At 37.4% G+C, this 25498-nt stretch overlaps 1 protein-coding gene across 1 annotated transcript in view; it reads right to left on the reverse strand.

Annotated features, from left to right (window-relative positions):
• Nucleotides 1-3923: 3923 nt before the first annotated feature.
• PPP1CB (protein phosphatase 1 catalytic subunit beta) overlaps nt 3924-25498 on the reverse strand; it is a 29999-nt gene continuing 8424 nt past the window's right edge. Inside the window, exons 2-8 of the mRNA XM_005144586.4 lie at nt 20470-20601; nt 16895-17125; nt 16453-16557; nt 11371-11442; nt 7970-8121; nt 6284-6418; nt 3924-5702 (exon numbers count right to left, since the gene is read on the reverse strand). Of these exons, the coding sequence (XP_005144643.3) occupies nt 5598-5702; nt 6284-6418; nt 7970-8121; nt 11371-11442; nt 16453-16557; nt 16895-17125; nt 20470-20601 (932 nt within the window). The 3' untranslated portion in view covers nt 3924-5597. The remainder of the gene's footprint in view (nt 5703-6283; nt 6419-7969; nt 8122-11370; nt 11443-16452; nt 16558-16894; nt 17126-20469; nt 20602-25498) is intronic.

Consider the following 25498-nt stretch of genomic DNA (forward strand, 5'->3'; position numbering starts at 1 on the left):
GAATATCAGCTATCTGTAAGAGTAACTGTTACCTTGCCTATCTGATTTACTTCCTCCACTTAACAGTAACTCAGGTTAAGTTAAAACAAACTTAACATCTGGGCATGTCTATCCTATTTAAAGAGGATTTTTCAGATGGTGCTTCTTGTTTCTAGAGCTCTGCCTGGAAGCTTTTCTAACCTTTAACATAGAGCTTACATCTCCACTTGAACATACAGAATAGCTTTTGCTTATCTGTACTAACAGCTGGATCTAGCTAGCACCTGCTTTCTGATATGCTTGCTTCTAGAACTAAGTCTGCAGTAGACTTGCACAGGCAGCTTGAGCTGCAGATTCTGTTTGTTACTTAAGTCAGCAGGAGAACCTAGGAAAAGGGCTGGACTAGGCCACATGCAACAAGTGTACTGTTTAAAGATCCACCTGTTCAAACTGTTTCAAGAAGCAAGAGTTTTCCTGGGAAAAGATTACTACAGCCACGTATTGGCAAGGGCTTGGGGCAAACAGCTATTTTGAATTGGTTTTGCATTCTTATTTCTTGGAACACATGTACAGAGATTACATGAGTTTAAAAACAGGACACCAGGAAACAATGAAGTTTTGTCCTTATTACCAAGTAACACGGTGAGATCATGATTCTTTATTTTGAAAAGGCACTCTAAGATATACAACAAGTGACTTTTGCTCGTTTCCCAACAACTCAAGGGTTCTACAAGGAGGATGCTCAGGAACTACCAGTTCCAGAAATCCACGGAAGATGAGAACCTGGCAGACCCATAGCACCATGAAGTACCCAAACTTGCATCTTATCTTAATAACTTACTTACTGTCCCAACACTGACCTACTGTCATGTGGTATTCCGGTGTTCAGTTCAACATGGCCCAAGGTTCCTTCAGCTTGAATCATGAGACATGCAGTGAGAAGAACTTTGTTATTAGCCCGTGAGCTGCATGGAACCATCTTGTTAGATGCTGTCATCAAAACCAAGATCAACCTTAGAACTAAGCAAGCAAGATCGATGTATGATCCAGGTGGAAAAAAGTATACAGATGCACTGAGAGTGATCTTGAAAGCTGCTACTGCTAATTAGCAAAAGCAAACAGAAGACATCCAGGGCTATGTCTAAATATCCTAAGCCTGGTACTGATCGAGTTCCTTACTGACAAGAATGACTGTGTAGGTGAACATCACAATTCTAACACAATGCTCTTTAAAGCACGTTATTAGCCCATGTGGACTCAGAGATGGAGACATCTGACTGCGCTGTAATCATCTCTGCTTCAGTGTAAGGAGACATTCACTTGCCCTTGCCTTTTCACCAGTTAATCTGAAGCCAAATATTCACTTTTATCTTCATGTACATTACAAAGCAGACGGATGCCAATCACACATCATGTTACAACTCAAGCAAGTTCAAAAGCAATACAATATTGATGGTATCACTTTGCCTCTGCTCTTTGGTCAGCTGTAATGCTACCTGTCAGGTTTGTATAAAGTGTCTTCTCCAACAAACCTGACAGCAAGGAAAGTTCCAGAAACACCATCCACTGATACAACCATTGACAGTTTACCAGGAAGAAGTTCAGAATCTGCTTAAAAGCTAGGTTTTTGCAACTGTTATCTACATAAGCTTTCTCAAAGTAGGTACCCTTTTCTGCTAACATTTGAGCTTCACACCAAAGGCCAAACATGGAGTATTTGTCATCTACAGATTCTGAAAATTCCAGCTACACAAAACAGAATTCATCTCAGGCCTTCTTCAGTTCAACCATGTTAGACAGCAGTGGTGTCTTTCATATCTACATTACTACAGAGCAAAAAATATGTTTGCCAAATCCAAACTAATCACATACAGCTCCAGTCATTTAATCTGACAGTTTCCACAGTATGATGGTAATATCCTCTTGGGTTCACCAAAAGATAAGCCAGTCAGGAACATTTCTTCATATAAATATAAGCTGCTGCTCATCAGCTCCTACTTCTACCATCTTTTGGCAGAAGCTCAGCAAAGAGGATCTTCATCTTCAAGCAATCTTAAAAGAAGGATGGTAGGCTATTAACAACAAAAACAACTTCCTTCCACAGACCTGAAGAATTTCCATCGGAGTTTCCCAGCCAGGTGCACAGCAATGCATTGCACTGGGATACTACAAGCCATGTCACATATACCTGTTTGTTCCTCTCCGAACAGAGGATACAGTACAGACACAAACTGTCTTCATAACAGGATGGTGAAGCTTGGTGACACCTGACAGTTGCACACTTGCACAGTGAACTAGATGCAAAAAGATGAACTCAAACGCCAGCAGCCACACATACTTGTATGTGCCCAAACATGGCCAAATGAATTCAGTCCACTAGTGTAAGACATTTACAGTATTTTCAGGAAGTCTATTTCCACAGTATTTTTTGGAAATAGATCACATCAGTATTCAAGATATTAGAGTAGCATAATAACCACAACTATATTAAACATCCTTCTTTAAAGCAGCAAACAATTATGAATATTCCACAAAGAGAAATCACTAACCACTAAGAAGCATACAAAAACACCCCCCCAAAAATAACGTAAAAACAAGAATCTCCTATGAATCAACACAAAAGAGACTCAAGAAGCACTTTTTGGGACAGTATTTTCAATCAGATTAAAGCACACATTTCTCAAGTGTTTGAGAATCACAAAATGCCTGCCAAGCAAAAAGTAATGAGGCAAGAGGTTATATGCCACATTATACTCTGCTATGAAATCAGAAATACTACCCTCAAAAGGGTAGGGGGAACACACAAAAATACCCCAAAATGGTGTAACAGCTCATTTGAGAATCCTCCTGTAACCTGCCAGCGCACTAACACTGTGCTATATAGTTGCATTTTAGACTTGGATGGACAAGACATTTACACAGAGGGAAATCTGTTAGCAATTACACCACCAGCAATTTCCACAGGAGCAGTTAATTTTATCGGAGTATAATTAGATTCAGGTTCCATTTTTTACCTCTTCTAGAATGGACAAATAGTAAAAATACTGAAGATCTATATTAACATGGTAAACATCAGCTGAAGTGGTATGGAGAGTTGTTATGTATCTGATCCTCCTGGTTTACTTGTAGTATGCAATATTTATAGTGATAGCATTATTAAACCATTTTTTCCCCTCCCAATATGGTGATGGATGTTAGTAGACATCCCAACTCCCCAGAAGTCAAAACCACACTCAAATCCTTTGCAAGTGATTGCTGCTATATAAACCCAGCAATTCTTCAGAATACCACCATCAGATCTGGCTTCCTAGTGCTATAAAATAAACTAAGAACTTCCTATTTCTTTAGGACACACAAGAAGGCCTGAAGACTTTATTTTCCTTTTGACACAGCATCTGTAACACAAGCGAGCATGTTAGGTACTAACATAACATACAGTTTTACACCCGGACATTCATGATACAGAGGACACTGTTCCAGAAACTAAGAAAAAATGTAAAAGTGTTAATCCAGATACTTAGTAACATGATGCTTCTTATAATAGAGGCTTGCACTTGGTAAAACCCAGCATTTTCAAAACCTGTAAAACCAAACCTCAAGTAAGCAGTGACTCAGAGCAGGAAGTTAGCCTGTCAAGATTTACAGAATACATTTCATCAATTACCTTGTCACCAACTGATGGTATTCTCACACAACTCTCATCACTGACCTTCAGTAACAAATGTCTTTGAGCAATACCAGAAGGAACCTTCTTCATTTTATGTACTGAAACTCTGGTGCTTGCTTCAAGGTGAGGTAAACCAAACCACTGTTAAACCACAGACCAATCCAATACAAATCAATAAAATATGTATGTTGCAAAGTTTGGGTTTGGTTTTTTTAATATGAAACTCCACACTTCTTGAAGAACAGTAAGGTATGATAAAATAACCAGTCAGACTTCATTCAAATGAATTAGACAACTTTACTAAATGAAAAAACCTACATTTAAAATATGCATTTAAAACAAAATGGAATTAGAAAAGAGACTTAAATCCATTTTAAAGAACTTGCTCACCGTGTCAGAAATCAATATATCTCTTGCATTATATAATGTGCCAGTTCATAAAACGTAAGTTACCAGAATCCTCAATTTAACATTTTCAAAGACAATACTGAAGTCGAGAGTTTTACATCTACTGATGCACATTTAGAATGGTAAAAATCTGAAGCCTTCCCCCAAAGAATCTTACAAATTTGACAATATTCAATAAAAGCTTTTGTAGTTATGTCCAGTAAATATTGCATCCTAAAGCATCACAATTCTGTGCCTTTCATATATCCTACTATAAATTTTCTATCTTCTCTGTATCTTGCCATTTGCCAATGTTAACTCTTTTGAGAAAGGAGAGAACTGGAAAGAAATACTGCATAACTCTTGATCATGTACAGAAATTATTGCTACTATAGTACACTACAAAGCAGAAGTCTATACAACAGTATATGAAATTTGATCATGAAAATCCAAAGGATATAATCTTTAGTGACATAAGCCTTATAATCATGTTGAACATTCCTACAGCATTTGCAGCTCACCACTCATCAGCTAGCCTACAGTCCCGTTGACAAACATCCATTTAAACACACCCTCTTATGAAAAAGAATGTCAGCTTTCAAAGGCTTAGCAAATAAGGATCTTCATGTTCTGTGGAACTATGTAAGATGAACTTTGATGCAGGTAAGGAGTTACCTGAAAGCTAAGCATGCCAAAGGTGTTTCATGCTAATAAAACTAAAGCCAAGGTACCACATAATCAAGTTACCAACTAATAGGCAATACCATTTTTATCCTACCTAAGTTAAATGAAGTGCCATAGCACAGTGTTAACGTCAATAATTTAAAATAGTGTAGTGCACAAATTCATTGTGTGGCAGTTTAAGTTAAAAAGTCAAGACAGGGTTTTCTGTCTCAATTTATGCTGGCTGTCAAGCTGTCCAGTCTGGGCTTTTTGGACTTAATTTGCCTTTTAATTACTACCATACTAGAAACTTTGCAGTGTAATGGGGCACACATTTGGGCAGCATTATTATTATGAATCATTATTATGAATGATAGGGAACGAGGGGGAGGATAAGAGATCAATGGCTGTTCTAAACAGCCCCTTATTTCAATTTCAAAGAGAGAGCCAGGAAATAAGACTAGATACCATATTTGCATCATTCTAGCTACAAAATAACCAAAGTAAAAGCAATCAAGCAACAATAAGACCACATTACACAAATGGAACATCATGCTCTCATCTGGTTTAACTATTACAACAAGTTTTAACTGGGATGTTGGTCAACTTCAAAAACCGTGGTAAATGTGAATATGCAGTTGCAATAGTTTTTTCCTAATGTTTTTTTTTAACTCTATGCTGGATATTAGAACTTGGAGCTATACTTGTTACAATACAGTGTCGCACATCTTTCTACTAGAAAAAAATTAATAAAGATCCTTTACCCGTCGCTTTAAGTTAAACGTGTGACATCATAAAGGGTGTCAAATGGCTGGATGGTTTTACAGTGCACACATTATATACTGTAATATGGAGTTTTGTCCTTGACAGATCTGATGGTGTTTCTACATTATTCCTTTCTTCACCTCTTCTTCGGTGGATTAGCTGTGCGAGGTGGAGTGACTGGACGTCCAGAATTCAGTCCACCATACTGGTACTTGGCTTTCTTTTCAGACGGTTTCAATATCTTGGAGAAAATAAAGAAGTTCTTTTGAGTCAATGACAGCTAGGAACATTTCAAATACTGTTAAGCAAACCAAATCTCACTGAGCAGGAACATGGATGTGGGGAGGAAATTACATCACAAGCCTACAAATTTCTGAATCCTACATACAACAGAAATACTACTTCCAAATACTTCTTGTTCTACCACTACACTGGGGTTAGAAAGGGAAAGGGGCTGAAAATATGTCCAGGAAAGAATATGGATTAATACCTGATCAGAGTAACCACACTAGAAGGGCCCCACTAGTCCATTAGTCGGAGTAATTAAGGTAGACTAATCACTAGGTGTGACTAAAAAGAATCACCCAATTAAATTCTTAAATTAGCATCCAAATAGAGGGAGTAACTCGATACCCCAGAGTTTGGAAAACAACAAATCCCACATAGCTCTCTGGAGAACAGTTGGTTTGCAGTTTTAATCATGGACTGCTGTGCAGTCTTCTTTGTAGCTCAAGTATGTTACCTCAGACTAACCATAACAAGCTGACTCAGTCCATATAGCCCAACATCTAATGCAGTACTTAATATACAAATGTATCATACCTGAAAGGAACACATCAGAGTTTCATCCACACTCATCATGCCCCCTGCATTGTCAAACTCTCCACAATAATTTGGAGCTGAGAATAGGGTGACCAACTGCCGTTTAGCAAAGAATTCATATCCATCTTCAACCACCTGTGAATACCACATAAATCAATACAGCTCACATTAAAAAAAAAAAAAGATACATTTTGATGAAAAAAGCCAGTCCTGAGGCAAACAGGTCTTATATTAAGGAGACTGCAATAACTCATCAAAAAGCTATTGTACGTCTTGGTTATTTCAGTCATTTTGTCTTATCTGGACACTGAATACCAAATCCAGTACCTTAACTCATCTGACACTTCCAGTGTTAAATATGCATCAATTTGTTCAGCATTTTCATACCTGAAGCCTCATTATGCATTGCCATTTCAAAGACTCCCAGCATTTTATGGCTTACACACAGAATTTGGATGTCTGACCTATTAGTTCAGAGCACACAGGATGCGGCTAACAACTTCACTGCAACTGTAACAGTTGAGTTTTACTTACACTGGATATTGACTACACAAACCTCAAGTGTAAGCTTTTTTAGAATTTTGATGCTCTAAAAGCATAGTGGTTCTGCCATATTTTCTCTAAGAGCATAATTCACCTTTAAAGTACTACAAGGAGTATGACACATCAGCTAAGGATGTTTCCTTTTCCCCAAAATAGAAGCATTGCTTTAACGTACTGAAACCAGTGCATCAACTGCTCACTTTGGTCCAGTCAAGTCATCATTTGGTCCAATCAAGTCACCATGGTCTTTTAAAGGATGTCATACTCCTTATATGAAGAGGTGAAGTGACTATATGAATACAAAAAATAGCTACCAATCTCGATCAGCAGTTAAGAAATCTTAATATCTATTCCATACACTGACTAATCTTTAATGTTTTTTAGCAGTAGAATTGCAAGGAGAAATATTCAAGGGCTCCAACAGTATTCCAAAGTCTAAATGACACAGAATAAAAGGAGAGAGCTTTCAAAATTGACTAAATAATGACACTGAAATGTTATACAGGAAACTGAAACCCGATGTCCACCTAACTAGGACACTTGCTTAAAGTAACTTAATAAAAACAGCAAAAAAACACACTTAAATATTGATGATGCCAAAAATAACCTCGCTTTCTGCACATTTCAGTAATTCAAACAATATCTATCAAAGTACTCTAAACAGAGGAACCAAAATGAAAGTAATGGTGAAATCTTTCATGTACAGACATGCTCGTGGAAACATTCAAAACACATTTAATACTTCCATGAAGCGAAGCAGATAGTTTAAGCCACAACTACCAGAGAACTGACTACTACTGAAATGGACAACCCTGAAACTTCAGTGTAAGTCTCAAATTCACTTTGCCACTTTAAACATGGATTTCACCTCTAACATTCATATACAACATTAACTGTAAACAGTGAATAGACAATACAAAAACCAAACATCACTGTGAAAATCTAGTTAGCATTTTACTTCACTGACATTAAATAGTTCAATATAAGTCAATAGAAGGACACAGGATTATAGTCCCTTTATGAGAAATATATGCTTTTCCTAGAAGTAACACAATGAAGAAGTTTCAAATATATTCTACTGACAAGCAGCAAAGACACATAAAATCTAGAAGGTTTAAGAAGCAACAGCAGCATAATTCATACCTGGTGAGCTCGACAGATCAAATCCAGATCGTGACGATTCAGAAATTTACTGACCACATCAGCACCAAAAGTAAAAGAGACCCCACGATCATTTTCACCCCAACCTTGCACATCTTTGTCTGGGTCAGACCACAGTAGGTCACACAGCAAGCCTTTGAAAGATAACACAAGTGAAGATGGTAGTCTTAGGAGGTATCATGCTATAATATGAAATAGTTTTATTGTATTTACCAGAGCAGCTCTCCTAAAGCAAATAAGCCTTGGCAACAAATTCAGCAACACTTAAGCTGCAACTCAGACAAAAGATATGAACTGTATAAGTCTGGAGATTTTTTTTTCCTCATCTCAGCATTGACAGTAACTTGAGATGAAATGAGTCAGAGACAAATAGTTCTTTGCAATAGTATTTAACTGTAATATTCTGTATGTGTACGGTAAATATTTAAGGAGTTTAGAAGTACTGCAGTGTCTTCACTTCAGAAGGCAACCATCAACTTCACAGCTCACCAAGAAAGCTTATTTGGAAAGCTGAAGTGTATTTTAAAACCCTATGCAAGCCCAGTCACAAATACAGCAAATAAATTTGTGTCACAAGCTTCTGAACACAGAACAGATTTGATTCTTCCCTTGCTTATCATACAAGAAGAACCTGACAAGACTCAGTCAAAACATAACAGGGCAGAATTCTGATAACAATTGCAGTTTGCTTGGAATACTGTTGAATTTTCCAAAAGCCTCATGCCAATCAGCCTGGAATCTAAATTAGAACAATAAACCCCTCTGCTATTTTAGCACTGGTCAAGATCTTTTTTCTGCTGCCAATATAAGGTCAGCTAAATCTGGAGTTAAAACTGGGTACTAAAAAAAATTCTCCCTATCAACTCCAATGCATTTATACAAACAACTTTCAAAGCGTTTTCGTATGAGAAAGAACCAGGCCAATTCAACAACAACACAAACCAAAAAACATTCAGAATGTATTTCATAGTTTTCCATTAAATTCTTTGCCTGTGATGACTATCCCACAGGCATTTAAATACTTCGGAGCATTGTTTCAAAATGTGAAAGATGCCAGCAGGCTCCTTTATCTGGCACCAAGAAGATCTGATTTACAATTACATCTGGTTATTTGCTAAACAAAATGCTTAAGACACTATTTCTTCAATGACAAGTTGTAATGAAGCAAAACTAATATCTGAAACCTATTGTGCAACTAGACCATTTTGTATTTACATACAGCTATTAAAATGGTCTTCAGTGCCTGTCACAACTCCTCTCTAGCAGAAGCTAAGACTTTTATTTCCTTTCAGAAGACAACAAAGCAAATAAAACTGTATTTTACAAACAGTATCTAGAAATAAACTGCTGAACACAGACAGCATATGACAAAAAAATTACTGAAATTTAGTTCTATATTGAGCAACATGTTTTTCAAAACTGGACAGTTACACTGCAATCCCTATGGTTTGTCATGAATTTCCAACAACAGACAGAAGCTGCTTGTCTTAGCTGCTTAGGAAGCACTTCCTCTTCTAATTCTCTCCCCCAAATCAAGTCACCTTTAGGGGTTATACAAAGGAATAGAGAAACCTGTTCTGCTATCTTCAGCAGCTGTGTAGCAGAATGCTGCCATAGGTTTGTCTAAACTAAGCTATGCTGCTCAAGTAGGTTTATATTTTAACACACCACACCATTGCAATAGCTTAGGCTGACCAGGAGCATACCACAACACAGCTGATACCAGACGTTCAAGGTTACACAAAAGACAGAGCTAGTTTCCTAATAGGAAAATGGCTGGCAACACTGACCAAAACATGATTTAAACATTGGCCTCACAAAATGCAAATACTTAACAGTTAACAAAGGCAGGTGATTTAAGTTGGAATACAGAATCAGATTTGAGTGAACAGCTTCCAAATTCCATAAAAATGTCACCAAAATAAGAAGTATTTAAATTGAAGTTAATGTTGAAAATATGTTTCTTACATCAGACTAGAATAAGGTATCATAATAAAATAATCTTTGCAGCAAAAGCATCTACCAAGAATTTCTGCATCAACACACACATTCACCAAGTGACATCCCTCCACAAAGGGATAGCTTTTAAGGACTTGAAACTGTCACAGAAGTGAGACCACTTCAGTTTATTTTTCATTTTTCTGTAAGACTTACTTCAATCTGTAATACCAGTTGCCTTAAATAGGTCCAAAAGGCCAAGACCTTCTATGCAACTATACCATATGCATACATGTCTCCGAGGGGAGATTTCATTTTACCTGCTGGTAAGCATCCAGCTATTTCTTCTGAAAGCAGAATTAAGCCTGCAAGCCCATGGATCAAAAACCTCTTTTTTTCTTTTTTTTTTCTTTGTTTTATTCTATGCACTTATTTTTAGGAGGTACTAAGAATACATATGATTTTAGCAGAGTGTCCATGGAAACCAGAACTACATTCTGCAAGGGCATTCCTGAAGTGGGGGTGGCTCAAGCAGTAGTATTAGCCTGTTGAACAGAAGTACCTTTTCTGAGAGCTCTGATAACTGTAAAGACTGACTCATTTGTACTGACATTTACTTGGTTATGCATTTAATGCATAAGTAGCATAAAAGAACAATGTAGTAATTTATACTACAGAAACACTCATTCACTACTCTAGCAATGCTTCTCAGTGTCAAGTGTGTATATACCATCTTGCAGAGAAATGCTGCTGTTCAACAGGGACAGTAGATACATTAATATAGTCCCTGAGTTACTCCTATGCATCAGTACTGAGGAACATTAGAGGAAGTAGAATTATTCTATTCCAAGGCTTAACTCTAATTGTAGTTTGTAGTCTTTCCAATCCACTAGTAAGAAAATCAGGAATAAAGGCGATATTGAGGAAGATTAATTAAACCATTCAGAACAACATTACACAGAAAGCACTGGCAATTGAAATCTCATCTGCGCTGAATTAGGAGCTATACTTTTCAAATTTATAAAGGAAACATGCCCCAAGTAGAGAGAAGCTTGAATACTTGCAAGTAACACTCAGCAAGCTTCAATTACATTTTTTGACAGACTAAAAGGTTTGGGTGAGCCTAACTAAGGTAAGGAAAAAAGCCTAGCTGTTTAGTTTCATTTGATCTTTAAGTTTTTGGAGTTTGTTTTAAGGCAAAGTTGTGGATAACATATCCAGACTTGAATAATGTATCCTACTTTGCTATGACAACATGAGCTATAGCCTGTAACAGATCAGATAACTCAGCCATTATGAAGAACAAGACTCACGCCTTACACAGATGTCAAGGAATACTGTAATGGGAACAGAGTTTGCCTTAAGTCACCACATTACCTTTAGAGAAATTGACTGAACCTGTTTCACCATTAAGACCCATTTACAGTAAATTCCGTGTTGCTCACCTGTGTCAGGAACATCTGTAGGTCTCATAATTCTGCGGATCTGTTCCATTGACTGGAGATCTGGAGACAGACCTGTAAGTACAAGAAAACAAGTGACTTATCTACATATTTTACCTGTAAAAAGAGTTCCAGAGAACACACATTTAGAGGTTCAAAGTCATACAGCATCCATTGTTTCCACTGTAATAAAAATAAAAGACAGTTTGCTATAAGACGTTTAAGTTCCTGAACAGAAGGACAGAGAATAACACAAATGAAATTAGCAACAGTTTTAACTGTTTTCCTACCATGCTTTTAGCCACACAGCACAGAACTCTACAGTTAAGAACAATCTCACAAACAGCTTACTAGAAATAACCACCGAAGAATAGCATTCCCATTAGTTAACTCAATTATACTGAGGGCAGGTAACATTCTTTACAACCACCTTACTTTATAAAAGCTAAATGAAAATCTCTTCAGTGTTTTACCACATATTAGCTGAGCAGCAGTCACTGGATGCTGTAAGTGAATACTAGATTGCAACTACAACAGCTAAGGAGCACAGAGGTGGTGATTATTTACTATAGCTCAGCTGCTTAGTCATTTATAAAACCGTAGGACCTTGATTACTCAAAAAAAAACCCATTTATCAAAGACACAGCTCTTTCTGCATAGTTTTGCCATACTGACATGTAATTACAGCCAAAGCATAGGACTCCAAAGCCACCCTCCAAACAGTTTAAGTAAACACTCTACAGCTTTTCTACTTGAGGCATACAGACATGAAAAACAGCCTACAAGATGTTCTAGCACCTTAACATGCTCTCAAATAAAGGTCTTAAAGTGACTTAAACAACTAGGCCAAAATAACCAAACAAAGCAAGCTGCAAATTTGGAAATAGAGCATGAAGGCCTAATTTGTGATGAAACACATTTCACATTAACAAACCATACCCATACTCAGTCCAGAACTTTGAACATCATAGAAAATATCTGCCATTGGAATGAGTCACTGTGTAAAATAATTTCAGCTGGCATCAGAGTTCATGCAGTGGCAGTGTATGTGTTACATACATTGAATGACCCTAATGCATTTGATAAAGACACTTGAACTTTTCTTTCCAAGTATTAAGATTTTAAATCTTTGCTGTTGAAGCAGTCTTATAATAAAAGCCTTTATCCTCATCAGCTTGTCAAACCTGTCTTCACAGTATTACCTTGAGGTCGTAAAGGATGGCACCAATCTTACATCAAATTGCATGTCAAAGGAGATTTAGTCAATCTACTCACACAATACATGAATGATAGTAATATAAATTCAAGTAGATAATCAGCTTTTAAATTTTGACCAACCTATCACTTCCTCTTCCCCAGATCTGACCTATTTACATGCAGAGTACATTAACACTAAGGCATGTGGATTCTACTCTGATTCTACTCAGCACCACACCCTGAGATAGTAAAGGACTATCTTGGTTAAATAAGTAACCAGTTTCTGACATTCCATGAGGTTACAGCTCTCAGTGTTTCAGGCTGCACGCAAAATATGGAATTCTTTAAAAGAAAATACATTATTACAACCACATTTCAACTCTGCAGCTTATTATTTGTTTGTGCTATTTTACATCAGTGCAAAATAGCAAAACCCCACAAAACTGCCAGCATGTTTGTAGGCCTTTTTGTAACCACCCAGGAGGTTGTTTTCTATCAAACATCTTCCAAAAAGAAATAGCTAATGTCTCAAATTCAGACTTACAGACACGAGTTGTAGATGATCAGCATTAAATGAAGTAAGAATGCAAACACAGGCTGCTAAAGCTCACTGTCAAGCTGCTCCTACTACAGTCATTGCTGCAACCTACTGTGTACTGAAAGAAAACTGGAAATTACACAATTGAATTGTCTTGTCACATGATGACAGCTAAGCACAGAAAAAGTATCTTTCAGTATACTATCTTCTTGAAGTGTAAGAAAACACCTTCCTTAAGGGAAATCAGAAAATGAACTGTCATTACTCCTGACAGACTCAGCAAATCCAGGCTCTAGATTTGAACTGCTCCCTGATCAAGTGGAATTGGTAAAAGTGATGACTATTTATTTTTATAGTGTAATGCAGAAGGTCTCCTTGGATACTGTATAAAATTGTCAAGTAGACTTAACCTTCAACAGACATTTCACTGCCATTAATGTCACAAGAACAGAATTCCAGAGCTTGAAAATATTACATAAATCCAGTATTCTACTGAACATGACTCCAATCACAGAGCTTAAATCCAATGTGATATGAGCAGTGTATTCCATAAACATGACACTGCAACATGAACTTAGTTTATAAAACATGAAAGTAATAACAAGGTCTCTAAAGATTAGAACTATAGAGTGGTATCATAGGTAAGAGGACAATATTGTATGGAATATAAAGCAGAGCAAAAGGGAGAAGTAGGGAATAGCTATGGAATAAGCTTTAATGAAGCAAGATAACGAGCAAGGTCATAAATTGAGAGGACAGACTTCAGAAAAGGCCAAACTATGACTTGTATGAGCAACATACAAGGACAGGGAAGAGAGAGGGAGGTGATGAGAAGGGTACAGTGAAAAATCCTTTCAGCAGCATGACCATTTGGACACAGGAGAGAAAGGTTTGACTTATACTGTGAGACAGAAAACTCAAAAGAGCAGACGCCCAGAAAGGTCTAGGCAAAAACCAGCTGATTCAGTATTTTAAGCTATATTTAAGCCTACTGGGTTAAGTTAGGTGCCTTTTGTTTTACTATGTTATGCGGTTTTGCAAAGTTTTATTATATATCCCAGAGGACAATATTTTTAAAATAAACTATGCAAAAATGCGCAATATAGTAAAAAAGGCACCTACCTTTTATCTACATGCTAACTTCAACCTCCAGCAGACTTGCATGTTTTGTGTTGCTGACTCAGTGTTTATTATAGTAGTAACATCATGAAAAGGCGTTGACAGTCCATGACTTCATGGGATCTGGAATGCAGTTTAGATAGGGTTGGAAAAGAGCGGAAAAAAGGCAAAACTGATTTGTGCGCTTCACGTCCGCATCCATTTATTAGGAGCACACAGCACATTTAGTAATCTTATCACTTTATTTCACAGCTGCAGAGCAGTTGTAAGTGATAGTAATTTTAGTTACAGATTACACCTATACAAGTTGAAGGGACAATTAGTATCCAATAAAGCAACAAAATATTGCTTTTCATAAGAGGATCCTTAAAGCATACTATGCACAAAATTGAAGTTTTCCTGCTTGTTTACACAAGAGGTTAATATCCCCAATACATTTATAATAAAGCTTTACATTTTTTTCTTGAAAATTAGCTTTCTAGACTTCTTGCTCATACTCAGGTCTCAAGTATATCTGCATACAAAACAATCAATTTTGTTACAGAACGTAATACAACATAGCATTCTATCTGCTAAGCTTCCTTGGTAACCTTCTACCATCCACCTAAGCTTAATAGTTTGACTGAAACATCACAGTATTTTATCATTCATTCTCTACTGTTCCCCAAATAAAAAAAAATCAAGTATAATAACAGTGAAAGAAAATTCCCTCACCAGCTTTTTGAAAGTAGAATTATTACACGGTTTTAGTCACTGATGATTTGCTATCTCAGTGCAGAAGTGACATTGTATCTCATATTCTTAAAACCAAGAGAGATAGCTCCTAAGTTATGTACCAGTTCTTAAAAAAAAAAAAAAGAGAAAAAACTCACCAGAACAAAAACCACAAAAAATAACCCCAAAATACAAACAAGCAAACAAACCACCAAAAAACCAACAACAACAAAAAAAAACTACCAGTGATTAAGACAGAGATGAAAAGATTACCTGTGAGAAATACAAATACTTTAACATGTCATTCCTACCTGGAGACTGGCAGACTCAACTGTCTACCACTGCATTAGTTCTGTATTTACAGGGACATGACAATACCTCAGAGCATATTATACGTTAAGACTGACAGCTTATTCTAGCAAGCACTGAAGGCAGAAGTCTTCAGTACAAGATGCAAGAAAAGTCAGGATCATTTTTACAGGATTTTGGCAGGATGGCAGCCATCAATACAACCTCACAAACTCCAGAAGAGTCTCAGGAACTTTGGGAGCATACTATTTCCAACTCCAAATGGAAATGTCCAAATGAGAGGTTTCCACAGAGCTCTCACTTCCACTGAGCTCTAGTTATCTCACCAACAATGCAGGTGTGACACCTACCAGACCACCTCTGATTCCTTAGTGCAAGGCATCAAGTTGCTTGTTAATGCAGTAGCTGCAAAGCCAGCTGCAAAAAGGCAGAGATGGCTCCTACTACAATTTGAAATTATTGTCAGTTGTTTGACCCTGAAAGGCTCTGAAAACCTGTAAGCATGACTGCTTGTAAAAACACGGGGATCCCCTTCTACAAGCAAGGGCACTCAGGTTTTAAGTTCCAATATACAGAAAAGTTACAAGCTTTGAGCAGATCCCAAACACTATTTCCGCTACAAGAACAGGGCAGCACTGGGACAGGTGCCCATAGAACATAGATTTTTCAACAGCAAAGGTTTCAGAGAGTCTTGGTTGAACAGCTATAATGTCAACAAATGTCAGTCAAGCCTGCTGCTCAAAGACAATGTGACCTTAGAGGCCCCTTCCACCCACAAACACCTTGTGAAACCAGCTGAAGAAGCCAAGGCCATAGAAGCTGGAGTTACTTGTGAAGGTTATTTCACTTCACTGCCAGGGATGCCAACAGCTAAAATGGCACTGTTAGATGCTAACAGCAACAAGTGACTTGGCAAATTAGGCAAGAATTCTAGATTTCAGTATCCTTCAGAGAGGGATCTATCGATGGGAATAATTACAGATGTACTTGCCCTGAGGCAGAGGGTCATGTGTATCAGGTAAGAATGACATCTGTTTGCTGCCAGGTGCACAAAAAAAATCACAAGGCACAACAGTGACCTTTACAGAACAATACAAGGTTAAACATCTCCAGCTAAATATCATGTATGCATATCCACACTCCATTTGGTATACTATTAACTCAAAGATCAGGTTAGACACAGCCTTTAAAAGGAGTCATCAGCTTACCTCCATGACAACAGAAGATCTTCTCATCCACAATAGCTGCAATAGGCAGGCAGTTAAAACAGTCTGTGAAGGTCTTCCACAGCTTAATGTTAAATCTCCGCTTGCCTACAAAAACAGTGTGACATCAGCAAGAGAAGGCTGTTTCCTCAAAATCATCCTGCAATGCATATCATGACCTGAACAAAAATGTTAGCAAACTGTCTTCACAAAGATTTTTTACTGTACTTAGGTTTCAATCTTCTGCAACAGCATTTCAAGGACAACAGAAGAGCAAATAATTCTCTAGAGACTTTAATCTTTGTTTGAAATGTACTTTCAGAAAGTTTCAAAGCAGGTTCATAGAACATTGAAATCCTTCCAATACAAGAGCCACTACTAGAAGTGTCTCCAAAACACAGTATTAGTCTCATACAGTATTTCAAAAGAAATAGGTTTTGCTTACATTCATCATAGAATCCATAGATCCGATTGATGCTAGCACACTCATGATTTCCTCTTAAGAGAAAGAAGTTTTCCGGGTACTTAATTTTATATGCCAGTAATAAGCAAATTGTTTCCAGAGACTGTTTGCCTCTGTCTACATAATCTCCAAGGAAAAGATAATTAGCTTCTGGTGGGAATCCTCCATATTCAAATAATCGAAGCAAGTCTGTATACTGACCATGAATATCACCTGAGCAAAAAAAACACAACACAATGTTTACCAAGGGTTAGTGCAACAACATAAAGAGCACACAAATCAAGAAATTCAGCTAATCACTTTTTATTAACTCATGTTAAAAAGAGCATTAATATTTCTTTAAAAAACAGACTGTTTCATATATAGGCAACAGGTATCAGAAAAGTGAGAGCCATGCTAACATTACAAACTAAAGTACTCACTAAATGTAAATATCCTACAGAATTTGCAGAATTTCTATCTCAGTTATTAAGTTGATCTGAAAACCAAAAACTACAGAAGTCTTCATAATTAAGCATAAGCTTTCTAACCAAGCTCTCATTTGTTCAATTGAAACAAGGTCAGAAAGACAACCTCTAATCGAGCAGATACATGGCCAGGAAGCCAGTGCACTAAGAAAGAAAAAAGTCACATTATTTACTGCAAAAGCAGGTCAGTAAAGAACCCAGGTAGGCTGGTGAGAAACTGAACACAGCGCTGGCAGAGCACCCCTTACTCAAAGGACTGCTTGTCCTCCCAGAACACTGCTGTAACTAAGATTCCCATCCCCCAGCATTTGGGCTAACTCCTCCTTTGATGCAATCCTTCACATAAAAACAATACAGAGACTCCAAGACTGATTCCCTTACAAGATATTCATCCCTGCAGGTATTCCATATTAGGAAAAGTAACTGTCACGTTCCTCAGCACACTGCCAGCTTCCAAATTTAACAGGCTCACAATGAAAGAGCTCTGTGTGGCAACTACAACACCACAACATATCAGACCAGCCAAAGTTAACTGTGAACTGACTGTAAGGTCCAAGAAGATACCAAAGCTGCTGCTCTATAGTAACTTGCAAAATACATGTGATGTATTCCAGCTGACTGTAGAGTTCACTAGCAAAGTGACCAAATGCAAAAAAGCTATGCAAGAAGCCTTCAGTACAGGCTGTATGCTATTTAAATTTAGTACCCCCTGGTCCATTACACTAAACACTTCTGCTGCTTGTTCAGTGGCAAAATCCTGACTTTGTTAAGCTCAGCTGTTCTCCAGTAGAATGTGAACTACTGTGGCCTTAAAAAACCAAAACTCCCAACATAGACCCCTCCTTAAAACTTTCTCCACAAAGGAAAAAGGTTCCCAAACCCTTATGCTCTTTAGTTCAAGTCTTAGAGCATACAATGGTAAGAAGAGTACATAGCTCTATTCCTCTTTACTCTTCCATAAGAAATGCAATACTTTCCCTTTAAGTAGCATTCTTCCATTAGCTATTTCTCACTTAGGAATCACTTCCCAATTTTCTTCTAAGAATGGTTAGCCTTATCTGCTACCCAATTCCAGACACAACCTCAAGTTTCACTGACTAAAATAATGTTCACATAAGTTGCAACAAGAATGATTCCTGTTCTGATCTGTATTTAGAAATCTCCAGGTCACAGCCAAAAGAAAACATTGATGATGACTCATTGCTACACCAAGTCTAACATTCCAGAACTACACTATCAATACACTCTCTGGACTTTACCACCACCAGAATTAACTACCAAGTAAACATATTACACAAAGAATATTAAAATTGCTTTCATTGTCTAGAACTTTTTAGCTGCACACAAGCCAGAGGGACCAAAATACTTAAAGGATAAAGGAGCATTTTACAGAAAAAAATTTGTAAATAGAGCAAAGCATTTACTATCTCATTCAAGGCACTTGTCATCTTAAAATACAGCTTCATATGGGCACAAGTTGCATTGAAATCCAACAGATATCCAAAGCCTTTCAGTAAAAACCACACCTATTTTAAAATAGACGTTTACTTTCATCTTACAGTGAAACACAGCCATTCAAGATGTAAAAGCTTATTTTTAACTGACTCGACTACAAGACAAGACAAACCTATAATGATTCCTCAGGCATTGCCTGAACAAACTAAAAGAGTACTTCAAAGCAGTGCAGCTGCATATTTTGCTTCTTGTGAAAGCAATTGTCTTTCTTTTATCTAAACACATTGTTGACAATTGCTCTAATATTAAATTTAGATGCACCTGACACTTCCTGGTGCTATTACTGTGTTCAGAATGCAACTTAAATGTAACAAATGCCTTATTTAATGTGCATTTGCTACACTATTATTGTGCACCTAACAGTCCTTTCAACTGTCTCAATTTAAACAACTTATAAACTTTGAAGGAGGCTAATTATACTTTGACTTATGTGCAATCTAAATATCTGATTATTTTTTTCCTTATCTAGAAATATGATGAGACTACTGTAGTCTTTTTGGTGTAGAACAAAACACAGTGTGGTAAAGCTACATTTTACCTTTAACTTTGTGAAATTAGGCAAGCAGGTCTGGTTTTTCCTCCTCACCCTACCAAGCAATTAGTCATTTAAAGATGACTGCCATTAGTGGGGGGTTTTGTTGTTGTTTTTTCTTTTAATTGGTAATATCCTCTCTTAATGTAAGAAACATTGCTATATTAGGTCTGCCAGGAGGAAGTCTGGGAAGAAGCTAATCCATTTTTCAGCACATTAGTAATAATAAATGCAAAGACTGCTTTAATTTAATACTATGACACTTTAAAAAACCTAAATCAAGAAATTTTATGCTTTCTAAGACTATCTGCTGTTAATAAGGATGATTACCAGCCAGTATTTACAATACTTTTGTAACACTTTAAAGCTTGTGTATTAACAGCAGTGTACTTTTGAAGAAGTCTAGCATCTTAGAAATGCTTAGAGAGGTAAAGAACACATGTTTTATCAATATTTCACAGTAAGAATAGTATTTGCTAAAGCCTGCTGTAAAGCTAAAGGAATTTACTACATGGTAACTGAAACTAATAGGTTGCATCCAGTTTTATTTTTTCAATTGAAAGACTACCAAACCTTCTTCAATACTATTTTTTAAGCATTTAATTTCATAATATGTAAAGATCTTTATTTTGCTTATACTTTGAAAAGAGCAACTGCAACACTAAACATTTGGGGTTTTTTTTTAAGCAGCTAATTGCTTTTTGAGATAGTGATTGCAGGAGTAGCAGCTCTGTGCAAGCAGACCCTAGGGAAGTGTACAAGGGAGAGGTTGCAAAATCTGCAGCAGGTAAGAACACAAGCAGCTCTTAACCACTGATGGAACTTGCTCCTAAATAGCATCAGTAACCTACCAACTGTTAGCTGCCTTTTCTTGACTTAATCCAATCTAAATTCAAAATTACATTTAAGATTGCGAAACCTTCACTCTAATCTGTATCACCCAGGTCAAGGTCACTTGCCTTTCTCAGTATCCTTCCAATCCACCTAGCATACAGCTAGATTAAAACACCTACATAAACCACTCAAATACAAAGTTTACATACCACATATCTTCAGAGGTGCCTCTAGTTCCAGAAGAATAGGCTGGCTAAGAAATATTTCCCGTGACTTTATGCATAAACCCCGAACTTCTGCTTCGGTCATCTGAACAATCTTCCCAGGGCGACATCCTCGTACTGAAATGAGAAGTTTAACAATTGAAGATAACTATCACACAGCAATAGGTAAATGCAGATGAGCTGTATTTAAAATCTATACTTGTCAAAAAGCCAGCAGCCCACTCCAGCATATCTACCAATTGTGTTGGAATTATGTATTCCAATGAATTCTAAAATTAATCTCTGTGCTACTGTAACCTTCACTATAAGGTCAGTATGAATTCCTGTTAAATCAGGCTCTCAGAAGAGAGCCATTTAAGCCTTGCTTTTGTCCATATTTGGATAAAAGCAACTTCAAAATGCGTTTAAATTAACAATCCCATTAATGCCAGAATATTCGTAATAGGCAAAAAAATCCTAAGACTCAAAATCCTGAAAGCACTTTTACATTAACCCAAAATGAACTTCTTCAGGACTGCTGAGTTCAACAGGGCTAGCTAAATACAAAGAAAAAACACTGGCATGTATAAACTTCGGGCAGCTGCAATTGCCATATTAGAAACATCCCACTAAAAACTATGAAAGTCTGATGAAACCTTCATTCATGTGTAAAGGCTTCTGAGTTACTGGAACCTTTATGTCCAAAGACATTCTAATTAGAATTAAACTGAATTGCTAAACCAATAAGTCAGGTACTCAGACCTATATTTAGCACTAAGTTTTCAAAAGCATTCACATGTCATTGCACTCCAACCAACATCTTCTGGCAAATTTATTTGCAGCTGCTTCTTTCAACAAACACCTGTAAGATTCCTCTGTCAGAGGCCTTAATGTGTCTTTAATGAGACATCAAGAGAACAAATTTGTTTGCACTTTGGCTGATCCAGTTCAGTCTCACATCTCAGCATAAACCAAACTTCAGAGCTCAAATGAGTAAGCCAGAATGTATCAGTGTCTACAACAGGTGAACATCCTGTTCTGCCATCTGCTTTAGACAGAAGCATTAAATCACAGCAGTACCTACAAGAGAAGCTGGTACAGAACTTTAGAAGTTCAAATCCAAACGATTTCACAAATGCAAACATAGTAGTGCATTTCTACTAAAAAATTTTATCTGCAACAGCAGGAAGCCTAATAAGATAGATTTGTGAGCAGAACATCAAAAACTAGTTCTTCACACATAAAGTTCCTGGTTTCTCCTCTCCAAAACAAAAAAGTAAGTTTGCAACTTTTTTTTTTTAGATTAACATAACCCCCTTTTTATTTTCACTTAGCTTCCAGAAAACACACTTTAGAGAGGATACCAGGATCATTAACTGCATTATGTAACAGAAGAAAAAAAAGGATATGAGGGGAAACATTTTGTCCTAGGTCACCCTGTACTACAGTCCTAAGCGTTAAACTCAGCTCTGCTCTGGTTAACACTGCATACTTCCCCCAGTGTAACTGCATATCTAATCATTCCAACACTGTGCTATGCATTTTCATTTATTTTTAATAAACACCAGACATACTTGTTAAACTGAGGCTGGGAAGCAGCCACAGAACATGTGAAGAGGCTGAAATGAAGAACGGTTTTTACAATCACAGAAGAAATGTGAAACTAGATCCTGGGACATCCAGTTTGAGTGCCAAAATTGCAGGAGGGATAGTCTGCCTGCTGTGAGCATATACTGGAAACACTTTGCTCATTAGAATCCCACAAGAATAAGGCTGTGGTACAAGACTTCTATAAGTGAAACTCTGAATCAGTACCAGGTGATATTTACCATATGGTAAGTCACATTCCTTTTGCTAATTAAGATTTCAGCTGTTTGCTTTCTCAAGTGTAGTTAAGCAGCTTCTTAGTTACACTTTTGTTGGTATTTTTCATGCATTAAGATGTTGGTTTACTTGTTAGAAGAACACAAAGGCAGACAGACACCATCAAAAAGAATAGAAAACAATAGATGCCCACAGGCTTTCATCACATCTCAAACATCTATCAAGATTATAGATACATCCTCAGCCCCACGGGGATTATTAGTTTAAAAAAGTAGTTTCTCAGGCCTGCAGTTTTGCACATGACTATCCAATTTGTGAGGTATCAAAATGCTCCTATCACCAGCTTCTAAAACACTTGCATTCCTGTAGCTTATAATGATCCCTTTCAGAGAGCAGAAACTCATTTTGATAGGCACAATAAACTGTTGCTAAGCACAACAGAACTCCCACCTGAAAGAGCATTCTAAATACCAATGGTTATAATTGATACAATTGTTAATTGAAACATCAAGGTCACACTGAAGCAGCATGCAGCACAGCTATCTTTTCAGTCCCGTTTTAACTCTACAAACGGACTTCTTTTAGCTTATTTTGATAGGCAATGAAATCCTCCTCTGTAATTAACTACCACATTTCACAGCACCAGAATGAAGCCATTTCACATAGATGAAAACCAAGAAATGATGTAACTGCACACCTTTTACAACCACTCATCCACTGTACTTTCAGAGCTCAAACCCACAAGAACCCTCCATACACAATATTGTTACTGTAAGTAGCACCAGACCCAGCAGAGAGCCTAAAATTGAGACAACAGTTCAAGGAGAGCACTGATAACACTTAAAATAACTTTGATTTAATCAGTATTTCTTAGAAAGCCAGCCTTCAGTTCCCTCTGAAACTCACATGGAGGTTTAAACTCGGAAAGCTTGCTTTATAGTATTGAGTCTGGATTTTTGCATTAGAAGGCACAGTGAAGATGCAGCTCCTGACTTCAAAATTTACTGCCATAGTCAGTATATTCATCATCTTGATGTTTGTTCTCTTCTTTCTGCAGTACAGCTTTAAATGCTGCAAGCCCTTAACAGACAAACCAACAAACAGGACAGCAACTTGTTGCCACACTGGATTCTCCAGATAAAAGAAGTTTCTACAATTATGGCAAGCAGGTCACACTCTGAAGAGAAGATAACAGACACCTAATGACTGCAGTTACTTCCAGCCCTTGAGAAGTAGGATACAAATGTGGGCCACTGCAACTTTGCAAAGGCACCCTCCATCTGAACAGTCAGCAGCTCCACATAGCAAACACATGACCTCAGTTACATGTGAAATAGTATAAAGGCTGGGGTTTCATGAGGAGTAATCATCAATGTTAGGAGAAAAAAAGTTCTTTTTTTCCCCACAATCCCTGATCATCAAGAAGGGCACTACATGTTGGAAAAAATGAGAACCTACCATGACCATGGAAGCCTCAGAACTTTACTGGATTTAAAAGGCACTGAAAGGTTCCCCAGTAGTCACACGGAACAGCTATGGCACAAGTACATAAGCAAGACTAAGCACATCATTCACCAGCTTACACTTACATCACCACAAGAATTTTGCTCCAGTTGCCTTGACTCAGCTGAGCACTGTATGGATTTTACACAAGAGCATCTCTCATCACATTTAGTTCTTCAAATGCCAAGAACAGATTTAAGAGGAAGGTATGAGGCTGAGAAAGTTGGGGCTGTTCAGCCTGGAGAAGGATGCGTGGAGACCTCATAGCAGCCTTCCGGTATCTGAAGGGGGTCTATAGGGATGCTGGGGAGGGACTATTCATTAGGGACTGTAGCAACAAGACAAGGGATAACAGATTAAAACTTAAACAGGGGAGGTTTAGATTGGATATAAGGAAGAAATTCTTTACTGTTAGGGTGGTGAGATACTGGAATGGGTTGCCCAGGGAGGTGGTGAATGCTCAATCCCTGGCGGTGTTCAAGGCCAGGTTGGACGAAGCCTTGGGTGATATGGTTTAGTGTGAGGTGCCCTTGCCCATGGCAGGGGAGTTGGAACCAGATGATCTTAAAGTCATTTCCAACCCTAACTATTCTATGATTCTAATGGGATCAAGAGCATATATGATGTTTCTCAGACTCATGTATGAATTTCTATAGCTAATAATTCTTAAAACACATAAGTCATAGCTGCATGCATTGTAGCATCTGAAACTTGCTGCAAGACTTTAACAGCACTGGGAAAAAACATCATTTTCAATTGTTCTCATTTACTCAAAGCACAAACAGCATCTCAACAATAAATTTAAATTAATACTCTTTAATTTAAGATGCTCTAAACAAACTGATTTACATAAAGGTCTTCAGTAGGGATAGCAATTCCTGTTGTAATACACAATCCTACATGCATAGTGCTATGCCACAAGAAGCCTTTGCTGCAAGGAGCTTAAAGCAGAGTGACATAGAGAATAAAGAGAATTAAAAACAACTTTATGCACTGTACTATCATGCTATTATTTTAGCACAATAGATCCCATAGTAATCTAAACGCTGCTCTAATCGGTATTTAAATGGTGTCTGCGTTTACACAACCTTTGATAAACAACATTAGCCAGTCTATTAACAGCAATTAGTAATCCAAAACATGAGTTGCACAGTGGCAGCAAAGAAAATAATTCAGCAAAAATAACTGTATTTTTTTAATCCTTCAAAATTCATGCCAGAGAGTAGCAGATTATGTAAGAGAGTACCAGAAAGAAAGAAAATAAGTAGCATTAAGTGAAGTGGGTCAAGACCTGGCTGTCAGAAGTTCTGTGAGCATCACTTTTTGCCATATCCTTTCATGAACTGGAGAAAATACAATTAACCTAGTCTGTCACACTTGTTTCTGCTGTGCCTCTCACTCCAAGTAACCAAGCTCCTTATTTTGTGACAGAAGTTTCTTCAATTACTGAGTCAGCTGTGGTACACACAGCTGCCCTAAGCATTTATCCTGTGCTCTCCAATACCACACTTGTGCTGATAACTGGACAAAAGCCTCATGGTTTCAGCGTAACATTAAAACCCAGACAGACTTCTAAGTCTCAAAAAAATGAGGCCAGTGTTTTTGTGAAGAAACAGCCCCCTTTTCCTACACTCTGCTGTTTTGCAGGCATATGCATTTATGTGGCCACACAGTAAACTGCATCCGTGAACTGATCTTTTTTGTACAA

The sequence above is a fragment of the Melopsittacus undulatus genome, chromosome 3 (assembly GCF_012275295.1).
Source record: "Melopsittacus undulatus isolate bMelUnd1 chromosome 3, bMelUnd1.mat.Z, whole genome shotgun sequence".
NCBI classification, from domain to species: domain Eukaryota; kingdom Metazoa; phylum Chordata; class Aves; order Psittaciformes; family Psittaculidae; genus Melopsittacus; species Melopsittacus undulatus.